Source organism: Eucyclogobius newberryi, unplaced genomic scaffold (assembly GCF_026437365.1).
Source record: "Eucyclogobius newberryi isolate DKJ021-1_F unplaced genomic scaffold, fEucNew1.0.hap1 SCAF_19, whole genome shotgun sequence".
In the NCBI taxonomy this organism is placed as follows: domain Eukaryota; kingdom Metazoa; phylum Chordata; class Actinopteri; order Gobiiformes; family Gobiidae; genus Eucyclogobius; species Eucyclogobius newberryi.
In genome coordinates, this window is record NW_027315823.1 from 15,814,932 (window position 1) to 15,828,398 (window position 13,467).

The 13,467-nt window shown below is 42.1% G+C and overlaps 1 protein-coding gene across 2 annotated transcripts in view; it reads right to left on the bottom strand.

Moving 5' to 3' along the window:
- Window positions 1–13,252, bottom strand: part of cntn6 (contactin 6) — a 29,963-nt gene extending 16,711 nt beyond the window's left edge. The window contains exons 1-10 of one of the 2 annotated variants that reach the window (XM_072451881.1): window positions 13,105–13,252; window positions 9,350–9,473; window positions 8,953–9,128; window positions 8,059–8,154; window positions 3,625–3,828; window positions 1,369–1,471; window positions 1,101–1,285; window positions 734–876; window positions 503–632; window positions 70–220 (exon numbers count right to left, since the gene is read on the bottom strand). In XM_072451881.1, coding sequence (XP_072307982.1) covers window positions 70–220; window positions 503–632; window positions 734–876; window positions 1,101–1,285; window positions 1,369–1,471; window positions 3,625–3,828; window positions 8,059–8,154; window positions 8,953–9,128; window positions 9,350–9,473; window positions 13,105–13,159 — 1,367 coding nt within the window. In that variant the 5' untranslated portion in view covers window positions 13,160–13,252. The remainder of the gene's footprint in view (window positions 1–69; window positions 221–502; window positions 633–733; window positions 877–1,100; window positions 1,286–1,368; window positions 1,472–3,624; window positions 3,829–8,058; window positions 8,155–8,952; window positions 9,129–9,349; window positions 9,474–13,104) is intronic. The other variant, XM_072451882.1, reaches the window with a different exon arrangement.
- Window positions 13,253–13,467: the final 215 nt, after the last annotated feature.

Sequence of the window (13,467 nt, forward strand, 5' to 3'; positions counted from 1 at the left end):
AGATAAGACTTATGAATTCTCAAGTGCGTCAGACTTAATAAAGACCTAATACCCGATAGTCAAGCTTACTTCTCTGTGTCCTTAAGCAGCTGGCCCCACCTCCACCAGAAGACCAGTGCTCGAGGAGAGGCAGCGGGACGACACTCGAGGAGCAGCTCTCCTCCTTTGTGCACCACCGTGGACTTCCTCACAGGCCGCTGGGTAAAGTCTGGGGGGGAGGCTGAAGCACCAAACAAAGTTAACACTGTTTTGTTTTAGGTGTGCCAAAGGACACCAGCATTGAGGCTAAAGGTCTCCTGAGTTGGCTAATGCCATTTCAATTTCAATTTCAGTCAATAATATCATTTTAATGATAGGCTTTCATGTCTTTACCAAGATAGAGCCTAGCTCCAAGTGTCCCAGAACCAACATTGTCACTAAAGTTTGTTGTTGTTCTTGTCATCCAGCCAATACAGCAACTTCACATGGTTTATTTACTTTTTTTATTATTGCAATTTCTTACCAACAACCTTGAGCTCTGCACTGGCATATACGGCTCCCACGTCATTCTCTGCCACACACTGGTACATGCCCGCATCCGACAGGCTGATTCTAGAGATAGACAGTGTCCCAGACTCTGCCTTGTGTCGGCCCTGTAACAAAGTACACTTCAGTGATGCTATGTATTTAACACATTTACTTGTGTGTGGCAACACATATTTGCATGTAATAGTATGGTATTTGCAGCACATACCTGTGATGTCAGAGGCTGTCCGTTCTTGAACCACCTGTACGTTGGCCTGGGCTTCCCCAGGGCCTTACATTCCCACTGCAGTTTTGAATCAATGGCCATCTGTGTGTCTTTAAGAGTCTGGGCCCAGTGCAGATGTTCCACGTCTGTGGAAATGAACAACTATTATGAATATGAATATATATATATATATATATATATATATATGTAGGCGTTAGAGTAAAGCTATTCATCAGCTTTAGTGTTGTTTAAATGCTGTGGAGACATTTTACTAGTTTTAAAAAGGATTTATGTGAATTATTATTACATCGAAGCATCACAAATGTCACTTGTACCTTAGTTTAAACAACAAACAGAGTAAGTCTCGTACCATAGAACATAAGTTGTCCTCTGGCGGCGTTTTGACCTCTACTGTTCTGGGCTACACACTCGTACACACCCGCATCCTCAGGGCGAAAGTATGGGATTTCCAGGACCCCGCTGGAGTGGTTGATTTTAATCTTGCCAGGGAGTGGGTTTCCGTCAGCTCTTCTCCACAAGATGGACGGCACTGGGCTGTGGAGGTCACAATAGACGGTCACTGGTACTTCAGGTGAAACACAAGCTGTCCACACACTTTGTCATAGAAGGACACTCACTTTCCTAAGGCAAAGCACTCCAACTTCACTGAAGATCCCTTGGAGACACGGAGGGACTCAGGGAAACGCACCTCGATCTTAGGTTCATATTCACCCATCACAGCTGCATTAAAAATCAATACTGTAAATGAGTATTTTGACGTGTAACGCAATTATTTTCAAAAACAAATCTGTGTAAGGAAAGCTCTACACAAGCTTTACCTTGGGTTTATTTATTTTAATTTGTAATGTTTATTTTACTGTGTGCTGCAAAGTGATCTGTCACACCACAGTGCATTCATTATCATTTTGCCATGTTAAAAATATCATAAATGACCTAATATGGCTGTAGTGTTAGTATATTTAGTATATTTGTGTAGAATATAATAAGCTCTTGTGCGGTGGTCAAGTGTTACATATGCCGGGCTCCAAGTGAGTTCAAATCCCGACTCCGACAATTTACTGCAAATCCTCCTCTCTAATCCCCCATTTCACACTCTCCTCTTCTGTCTAATAAAGCCTACGAGCGACAACATCTTAATAAAAATGTAATAGTAATTTTCTAAGCAAATAAAGCCTTTCAGAAAACACTTTCCGAAAAGTAGGTTTTTGCAGTAAGTAAATATGAATTATTTATTTTGAAATGTAGCTTGAACCCTGACCTCCAGCAATTGTCCTGGACCATAGGTGACACAAGAGCTCTTTCTGATTTTGTAACTGTCTTTTTAAATATGTCATTTTTCTTGTCACACTGATTACGGATTACAGCATTAAACTTCGTCTAACCTTTTTAGATTTGAAGCAGACATAACTGTGTAATTTTATGAAAGAAGGTTAAAGCATGTATGCATACTTTATGCCAAAATCATTCTAGATTTTTTTTTAATGAAAAGTGTTAGTCACACAAGGACAATTTAAACTTTTTTGTTTAAATTCCCCCAAAATTTAACACAACTTCATTGGAAAGAAAATATGTATACGTCATATAAGATTTTTTTGTACACAGTTGAGTAGATTGTGTAGACAGTTAATAATGTTAATAAAAACGTTATTTAGAAAGTGATTTAAAGTGAAAATGGATGGCATGTCAAGTACCCTATAACCGCTCAATCAGAGATCAGAGGTTAAACTTTTAACTTTAGCCTTTCTGTTTCTCTACAATTAATCCACTAAATGCATTCTGAAAACATGCACAATCATCTTTATTCATCCCAATAATCAAAACCACAAAAAAATATAACATCAAAATATGTGATGTTACTTAATTGATTATGGCTGATTTTTCGCCTGACTTAAAATTACACACAATTTTGAGCTGTTTCTGAATCCTTTGTCTTATAAACAAATGGGCGGGCACTTTGTGAAGCTGAGAGTCTGTGGTTTTAGCTCTCGGTTCTCTGATTTACTCTATTTGTAAGTGGTAACACGCTCTGCACAGAGGGAAATTAGATTTAACTGTAAACGTATCAATAAAAGCATTTATATACCGGTAAATCACACAAAGTGGCAGTGACAAGCTAGCCAATTCAAGGCTTGATTTTAATTTGAGCATTTGGAGTAGAAACTGATTCTTATTCATGCCAGCCTGGTTGATTTGACTGTGAATGAGATTTATAGTTTATTTTTATGTTTTACATGCTTTACATGCTTTATAGTTCCCTTTTATCAGATGGTTGACAAAAACGGAATAAATGAGGACTTCTGGGAACCCTCTACAGCTTAACATGTTTCAAACATATTTACAATATTCCTGAGGATTAGATTAGTTTAACTTTGTATTATATATGATATGGTTTTATTATGAGTGTAACCTTTTCAGAAACACAAATCCATTGAGTTCAAAATAAATATCAAACAACAGCAAATGTGGGTAATAGATCCTTGCCCAAATATGGTCTGTGAGCCTATTGTAACTTTAAACCCCAGTGAAGTTTACATTTTGGTAAACATTTGAGTGAGTGTCAGGCTCAGTGAACAGTTTTGATGATGTGGTACAGAACAGCGGATGGATGAGCACAGATTACTTCTCTGTCTCTGCCTGGGAAATCTATAGGTATAAACTATCCTGACAGGGAAACCACTCCGTCTCTGCTTGTCCAAATGTGTGCTTTCATGCTTGTAGGTACGCTTTCTTGCATAACTGACTCTTTATATTTCAAAATGGATTTACTGTTCCAAAAGACACAGCAAACGTACAAACAGTCAGACGGAGATGACAGGCCATTTATCTCCAGTTCTGTCTGCGCGCGTTCAGCTCTGGGCCTCGCGCTTACTTACCGTCTCTGCGCAGGACCACCGGGGTGGGAGAGCTCAGCACACTGGTGTTGGTCATCATGTTCCTCACAGCGCACGTGTAGTTGCCTTCGTCCGACCACTCCACTTTGGCGATGTACAGGTTTCCCGTTCGCTGAGAGACGAAGCGTCGGGCATCCTGCTGTAGGAAACCGCGCTGACCGTTGAAAACCCACGAGTATTTGATCTCTGCAAAATATAGACAGTGAGGAGAGTGACATTGTATGTGTCTTGTGTCAGGCGAGCAGCATGTACAGCATATTCATAGCATTCATTCATTGTCATATCTGATCGTTGTAGCTCAGTTATATCCTTGGATAACATATCACAAAATAAAATAGATGTATATAGCCACTTCTATTCTATGCTGACAACTTTGGGGACATTTAAGTAAACAACATACTCAAGTAAGTCATTATTCCTAAAATAACTGATGTGATGTATTCTGGTATCCCCAATTTGACCAACTACCTGAGAAATGAAACAGATTACAGAAACATTTATTGTCTACTGTACATTTTTGGAGGAGAAATAAAGCAGATTTAAAAGAGGAAAGGCGGGAAGACTGGAGGGTAAATTGCTAAAGTGCGGAATCCCATGTGTGTGCAGGATTGGGCTGCGAATGAAGGCTGGCGTGAAATTGCGCTGGTGGGCATGGAGCGGCTACGGCAGTCTGGGCCACTTTGAGAGCTCATAATCAGCAGCACACAGACAAGCGCGGGGCCGGCTCACAGCTGTGCCACTGGATAAAGGCTCCCCTCTATCCACCAACACACTTTATTAGCCACTGATAACCTGTACGTAAGCGAGGAGGAGGAGGATGAGGAGAGGAGCGACGAGGCACTGGGAGCAGAGGGGTGGGGAAGGAGGACTTTAAGGTTATGAAGCGTGGCTGTGAAACTGGAGAAGAATCGGTCAAGCAAGCTACGGTTAAAAGATAAGACGTGGGGGGCGGCTAGGGTTCAGACAGAAAGTCAAGTAAAAAGACACAGTGAAGTCATTCTGAGATGTTGTACGGATGTAGGAACACTAAAGATCCCTGGACAAATTGATTGTGAGCCTGTTCAAATTGGAAAGCGCTAGATTACACCTTGAACATTTATTCAAAAAGGTCACCGATTCAACACAATACACGTGTGCTTGGATGTAAGAGCGAGCAATTTGAAATGGTCGGAGAAAAGATTGCGTTTTGAAGATATTTTTTTCAAGGCAAGAAGGGACTGTGCCTTGTATTTTCTTTCATTTTGTGATTTGTTTTGTGGGTTTAATTCCATGTACTATGCATTATTTGTATTGTTATTGGGCATTAAATATAGGTCTTCAAAAAGCACATATTACACCACATCAATGAGGCGTTTCCCTCTTCAGAAAGTGAGTTAGAGCTCTATCTACTGGCTGCAGAGGAAATTGCACAGGGGATATAAACAAACCTAGCTTTCCCCTGATATGCTAATGCGGCCACACAGTTTGACAGGCAGATTTCTCAAAAGGTCTGTCGATGATTTATGGACTTAAAAACAGCGCAAAACATCTTGGAGCTCCACCTATGTCGCCACAAAACTGAAACATTGTGAACCAAGCGCGTATTAAGATAAGATAAGATAAGATATTCCTTTATTCAAATCAAGTCAAATCAATTTATTTTTGTAAGGCCCAAAATCACAACAACAGTTGCCTCTGAGGGCCACAGGGAGAAATGAATCAACAATGTCTGTGGTGGCGATGAAGTCAGACAATGTCTGTGGTGGCGAGGGACGATGTCCCAGGGTCCTCTGTCCTTAGACTCTCCTTCTCGGCCAGGAAAAACTACAAAAAAAAACCTCTTTGGGAAAAAAGCGTAGAAACCTGGAGGAGTTCCAGTGAAGGAGAGATCCGACTCTCACAGACGGACAGACGGACACGAGGGAGACTGGAGCTGGACCCACTCTTCAGGCAGATGAGGGACCGACTGAGGCGAACTGGACCCACTCTTCAGGCAGATGAGGGACCGACTGAGGCGAACTGGACCCACTCTTCAGGCAGATGAGGGACCGACTGAGGCGAACTGGACCCACTCTTCAGGCAGATGAGGGACCGACTGAGGCGAACTGGACCCACTCTTCAGGCAGATGAGGGACTTTATTGTCCCACATGGGGAAATTTCATTGGTGCAACGCAGGTAGATACAGAGGTAGATACAGAAGAAAAGAACAGAAAAACACTTTCAGTAGAAGATCTCCTATAAATAAATAAAAACTCCCATAGACAAATAAATAAATAAATAAATACATAAATACCATTGCATGTGATCACGACAGTAATTGCACATGAATATGTGTCACGACAGCACATAGATTGCACGTGAATTTCATAGTAATTGCACATGAATTGCACATGAATTCCAACAGCAATTGCACATATGACAGAATTGCAAATGGTTAGGTCAGTATTGCGAGTGTTCAGTACTAACAGTTTTTGTTATAAAGTCTGACAGCAGCAGGAAGGAAAGACCTACGGAACCTTTCCTTCACACATCGAGGGTGGATCAGTCTCTCACTGAAGCTGCTCTCCAGAGCGGAGAGAGTGTCCTGCAGGGGGTGACACTCATGGTCCAGCATAGATGTGAATCTAGCCAGGACCCTCCTGTCCCCCACCTCCTGCACCGAGTCCAGAGCACAGCCCAGGACGGAGCTGGACTTCTTGATGACTCTGTCCAGCCTCTTCCTCTCCTTCTCTGTGATGCTGCTGCTCCAGCAGGTCACACCATACAGGAGGGCCGATGCCACCACAGAGTCGTAGAAGGTCTTCAGGAGTGGCCCTGTCACTCCAAAAGACCTGAGTCTCCTCAGGAGGTAGAGCCGACTCTGGCTCTTCAGTTTGTGGTTCAGATGGACACCCAGGTACTTGTATGAGTCCACTCTCTCAATGTCCCGTCCCTGGATGTTCACTGGTGAGGGGGCAGTGGGGTGGCGTCTGCGGAAATCCACCACCATCTCCTTGGTCTTCCCCGCGTTGATGAGGAGGTGGTTCCGCTGACACCAGTCCACAAAGTCCTGCGCCAGTCCTCTGTACTCCGCGTCATCGTCGTCCGTGATGAGTCCGATGATGGCAGAGTCGTCAGAGAACTTCTGCAGGACACAGCTGTCCGTGTCATGTCTGAAGTCTGCAGTGTAAAGGGTGAAGAGAAAGGGCGCAAGGACAGTGCCCTGGGGCGCCCCCACACTGCAGGTCCGAGTGTCAGACACACAGTTCCGGGCTCTCACAAACTGGGGTCGGTCTGTGAGGTAGTCCAGGATCCACTCTGCCAGGTCATACTCCACACCAGCCGTCTCCAGCTTGTCCCTCAGGAGCAGCGGCTGGATGGTGTTGAAGGCGCTGGAAAGATCGAAGAACAGAATCCTCACAGAGCTGCCAGGCTTTTCCAGGTGAGAGAGAGAGCGGTGCAGCAGGGAGATGACGACGTCCTCCACTCCGATGCCAGACCGATATGCAAACTGCAGTGGGTCCATGGCTGAGCTCACGGTGGAGCGGAGGTGGTCCAGGACTAGCCGCTCCAGTGTCTTCATCAGGTGGGACGTGAGAGCCACTGGCCTGAAGCTGTTGAGGTCTTTTGGGCGCGGTGTCTTAGGCACAGGTACCAGACAGGAGGTCTTCCAGACCTGTGGTACCACCCTCAGCTTCAGGCTCATGTTGAAGACATGCTCCATAACTCCACACAGTTCATCTGCGCAGGACTTAAGGAGCCTGGGGCTGATGCCGTCAGGTCCTGCTGCCTTCCTCACTTTAATCCTCTTCAGCTCACTCCTCACCTGTGCTGCTGTGACAGTCAGTGGTTGGCAGGGGGACCGTGTGCTGGGGGGATGGGTGAGTCCAGGCGAAGTGGGGAGCTGATGGTCCGGGGCAGATAAGCGAAGAGGAACAGATGCAGGGCATTGTCCAGCTGTGGAAGAGGGAGCATGCAGCCGTGCAGGGGGAGGGGCGGGTGACCAATCAAACCTCAAGAAGTGAGCATTTAAATCATTTACCCACTGTAGATCCCCCTCTGTCTGGGCAGGGAAGCTAGATACAACTCCAGGCATGATTTTGATGGGGGGACTATGTATTAAAATAAAAAAATAAATCTGTTTTGCTTTATACAGAATGTGTAATTAAAATACAATAGGGCTTAAATGAAAGAAGGCACGGTCATTATAAGCATTAAAGCGATTATGTTAAGACAAATCTCCTTTCAAATCTCCTTCTGTTTGGACATAACATTTCTTAACGTGCACTATTTTGTAGAATAAATACACCCCTCAACGAAAAAGTTGTGTAGATGACAGTAAATCACAGCATATTTATGCATTAGGCAGTTTTGCTCATGCTGTGAATAGACAAAGCCCCATTTAATATGTCGAGGATGATATTTTGTATAAAGTACTCTACTGCAGAATAACTTACCTCCATAATATGGCGGGGGTCCACAGAGCAGCACAACAGCCTGACCCTCCCTCACTGATACCGTGTTCCTCGCCTTCCTGCTGAAATTCTGCAAAACTGAGGAATACAAAATGAAGACATAAGTTTGAATGCTCTTATAGGTTGGGGAACGTGGATTGGAGGGTGAAAAGCAGAGAAGGGCACTTGAGTGAACAGACTATTTCCTGTGTTCAGACTGAGCCTGGCCCAGAGCCCCCTGTTAATATCACGGTGTGAGATGCAGCAGATAAAGAGCACAGCTGGACCAGAGGGCACACAACAAAGATCCTCACTAATGAGCTGGAGATATTACTTTCACCTTTAATTAAATGCCACTTTACCACACAAGAGAAAAAAGAAAAAGAAAACAATGGGAAGACATCAATGCCAGGTCTTACAAATACCAGCCTGATCCCGCGAAAGACAGAGTGCAAGCATTTGAACATTGTCAGCTTGTGGAACTCTAAAAGCATATGTTTATTCTAGACTTTTTATTGGAGCTAGACAATGATTTCATGATTTAAAAGGTCATTCAATCCAGAAAGCTTTGTCAATTGGGCTCCTAAATAGCTCCTAAATGTGATTGCGATCAGTAATTATCTGTATCGGTTAATCACAACTGCAGTGCTTCACACGCAGAATGTTAGTAAAAAATAAACTTTATTCCGTCAGGCTGCATCTGGTGGAGATCAATCAATGTAATAATGTTTTTTCAACTGTCTACAATTTATACTTACTGAACAATATGATTACTGGAGGTTAAATCTCTTCTCTGTCAACGTGTGCTTAAAGGGAGGACATTTCACAAACTTTACCTGTCCCAGTGGTTACGTCAGCTTAAGCTTTTGTATGGTGCCATTTTAGATAAATACTCACATGCAAACTGGACTTTGGCCTCTCTGCTGACCACGGTACCGAAGGTGTTGATGGCGATGCACTGATACACTCCTCCGTGATTGATGACATGGGGGTTATTGATCAGCAAATTCCCCTCCACAAAGCTGTAGTGGCTCTCCAACTCTGGTTTTATTTCCCTCCCATCCACTTTCCACCTGCAGACACGTATCCAAAATGATTTCATTACTTGCACTACTATTTTTGCTGAAGAGCCACTTTAGTACTGCACTGTTGTTCCCTGATGGTAAAGTTAGCCTTCTATTTCAAGAAACAAAATCTGCTAAAGTTGTAGCAAATCGATATGAAAATGAGTTGTGGCACAACTTTGAGCCGTTTGAATGGACTTAGTATCCTTTATGGCCACACTTCCACTCACCTATAATGCGGAGGTGGGTTTCCCTTCGCTTTGCAATTAATGAACACCTGCTTATCATCACTGCTCAGTGGGAACACGCTGTCGCTGGGCTCCTGGGTGAAGACGGGACCGTGGCGAGTGTCTTCTGTTGAGAAAGCACATTAACTGTTACAATGGCGCCGAACAAGTGACACTGAATTAATGCAAAAAATAAATCACTCAGCACTCAGGAAACAGAACACAAAGCCAACAAGCATATAATTAGCTGCCAACACGGCTCTTTGAGTAGATTGTACGTTTAATAAGGCCTCTTGTGTTTGTGTCACAATGCAGATAATGCACAATGATGAGAGAGCAATTATCCAAAGATAACCCCCACAGGATATAGCTTAACTGGCATTCTCTGCACAAAGTGCATGCTTGAAACTGCTGATTTATGACATGTATTTGTAGTTAAAATGTATACATAAAAAAACAAAACATATTTCAGATGGGTGTTAAGGACATACGTAGCCTTGCATGAAGGACACAAACATCAATGGGAATTGTGCATGAAAGATTTTCACAATTATGCGTTTTCATAATGATTACACGTAAAAATCAGCGACTCTTGGACTGGTGCATACTGTCTGTGTCCTTGGGCAAGACACTTTAACTGCCTTACTTCAGTGTTGAAGTTCACTGGTATATGAATGACATGCAGTCATGAGTCATGAGTAGATGCAAGACAACGGATAAACCACAATCCAAATGTTTACTGCATATATGACATATATTCATATATTCATATATATGACATATGTTCATTAACACGCTCTGACCAGATAAACCTGTATGTACCTACAGAATCGTTACAGTAAAGTATCAGAATCAGACTCAGAAAAGGTTTAATGCCATTGCTAATGAACAGAATTCACAAACACAGGAATTTGCTTTGGCGATACGGTGCAACATAAAACAATGAACAATGATAAAACAACCTATATTTTAATTGCATATTCACCATTTTATCCAAGCATGAATGAGAAAACTGGACTATCTTTTGTAAAACAAAAATCTAGCCCTTACATTACTTACACTTTTGTTTCATCATGTTTTTTAAAATATTTTTTTTCTTCTTTTTAAAGTCATGAATAGTTTTCTCTGGTCAGTTGCGTTAAAATGAAAGAATTAATACTGTAATTACACAGCAGGTGCTGCTTTGCTTTGGCTGAATCTAATTATTGCGTTGGCCCTAATACAGTTGTCTATATGCAGCTTGTGCCTGTGTCGGCTCAGTGGAGCTCGCCGTTTTAGTTTGCTCCAGCCAAACTATCAATACACAAGAGTAATTAACCGGTGTTGCACTAATTAGTCCTGTGAAATTCAAGCATTCCCCCTGTAGATGTACAAGCACGCATTCACAACAGCGGTGCACTGTATCTTCCTTCAATGCCATCTGTAGTAGCATTGCTGGAATTGATGACATGTTTTCCAGTTGTAACAAAAATGACATAGAATTTAGCTTGAAACTCACCCACCTTTCGTATTTTTTTTGTGTGTTTGATGGTGGACAGTGTTTAGGAACCACAACGATTTCGTCTGTATGAATGCAGGTGATGACCATCATTGTGTCTTTTGACTAAATGGTGTGTCAAATTTATAAAACTAATGACATATTTTATAAACCACAAATATACTATGGAGCCTTTATAGGGGTTTCTCAATAATAACATTTCCCATGTGTAATCTAACTAACTTTAACTAAAACTGAAATGTGTCTTAAATTATATTGACATGACAACACAATTTCCGTGAGACAAGCCATGACCAGATTTTGACACAAATGATAATGATAATAACAATAATTATTTAGAATATCATTTAGAATCAATAAGTTCAGTTAACTTAAGTTAAGTTATTATATATTTTCCTGTCATTATAGTACCGGTATTACTTTTTGGAACTAACGCTTCTCTTTGGCAAAGGCAGATGTAAACACATGAGGAAAAATATCTTTCAAGATCATTTTCCACATCTATGCCCAATTTTGTGACCATTTTATTTCAAGTGCATGAAATCTTGTCCCATCCCTGGAAACTACATATATTGTTTTATAAATCCCTTATAATCTGTTATTTCCACCTCATAAATGTTGTTTTTGCATATAACCTTGGCTAGGACGGCGTGCGCTCCCTCCCACATCACCATCATCACCCTCCTAATGAGAGTGGGAGTATGTGCCTCGGGTGAGGGGCTTGTTTTTCCCTAGCCTCCCGGGGAGTTGCTTCATTTTTACTCGACTTGCTGTGTCCTTTAAATTAAACAAATTAATGAACCTTTAATAGGCAGGCTATTGCACCTGGGAACTGACTGAGGGCTGGTTTGTGGTGGAGAATGAGGCTGTTCAGAGCAGAGCAGTCGGACCGCCCGCACACACAACTGTTGGGTTAGACTGTAAACTATATGTGTGGTACAGTGTGTATACAGGCATGAGGCATAACCCCTGTGTGTTTTCAACAAAAAACAGTGTATACACAGATGTACTGACATTTTTAATCAGTCTGTTTGTAAGGTTGGTTACGGTACACTTTGTTACCCCATGTGTATTTTTGCCTTTGACTCATCCTTCAGTGCCGCTGGGCCAACTGACAGGAGCAGTGGGTGCCACAGCGCAGCGCTCGAGACCCAACTCCAGATCTTGAAAAGGTTTAGAAGACTTAAGACGGGAGAACTCTGCTGTATAAAATGTTATCTTAACTTTGTGTAAGAAGAAGAGGACATTATCTTAAGTGGGAAAAGTGTGACATGTTTGTTGTATCCTTGGGCAAGACACTTCTCCCACTTTGGCTAGTATGAATGTAGTGTATGCGTGAGAGATTGGTGGTGGTCGCAGTGTCATGAGTTCGGTTCGGCTCCCGACTGACAATTTACTGCATGTCCTCCCTTCTCTCTCTTCTTCTCCCCCCTTTTCACATTACTTAACAAAAAAATAAAAAATAAAATAAAAATGCATTGTAAAAGGCTTTGGGTATCAAGAGATGTGCAACATAAATCCAACGCATTATCATTATTAGTCACATGCACATTATATTGTCTTTGCATTTAGACTGTTCTGGAGAGATTTTTTTTTTACGAGTACATCTCCTCTGTTCAGGATGTTCTGCATGTATGAACATATGAATACACTGTGTTCTTGGGAGCAGAAGATAGAATAATTTAGTGTGGTAGAGAAAATGGCTGGTGTGATTTTTTATAATCTTGCTTGTATTTTACCGCAATGGCAGCAGTTAGATACAAAAGCAGGGTAATTGCATACTAAAATGGGGCACTAAAATGGCCTTAGAATGCTTTGTACACCACTACCATGCAATAAAGAGACAAAACTGTTAACATGATGCTCCAACACAGTCTCTCACTGAAGTAAATTTCTTCCAATGTTCTGTTGGGCATGAACATTGGCTTTTAAATTGAAAAAAGGTTACAGGAAAAATAACATGCAGTGTAAACTTTGGAATCCAAACACAATCCCAATCATTCAGTATCTCTGTCATTCTATAAAATCACTTCTCAGGCGTGCAAATGTTGAAATTGGACTATTTCTTATGTATAACTAACATAACTTGAATATTTTTACGAGAAGCCAGCAGAAAATTCCAGCATCTCTCATGAGACTGCTGTGATTCTCTCTGAAATGAAGTGATAACCTTAACCTGGGACCGAACATGAGTCCTCCTTCCTTTGAGACGTATTATGCATATGAGATGTGTGTCATGAGGGGCAACTCGAATCCTCACCAGCCAGGCACGTTCTGAGTGACAGCAGGATTAACAGTTCCCATGGCAACATCATCTTCACTTCCCAAGGTCAGAGTGGGTCCCTGTTCCCATCCAGCGTCCGGTAGTGGAGAGGTTCTCTGGATGGACTGGACTCTCTGCAGCTCTGCAAGGAAACAAGAGGGCATCTGACTTAGGCCACTTTTAGAAATATGTTGATCTCGCTGTTTCTTGTTCTGCGTTCTATGTGTGTTGTTTTAATGTTTCAAAAAAACATAAATGTATGAGCTATTGATAAAGGTTTGATTATTTTGTTACAGTACAAAAATAAATCTGCTAATTCGAGAGACAGCAAGATTTAACAGTTACAATACAGTATTTATG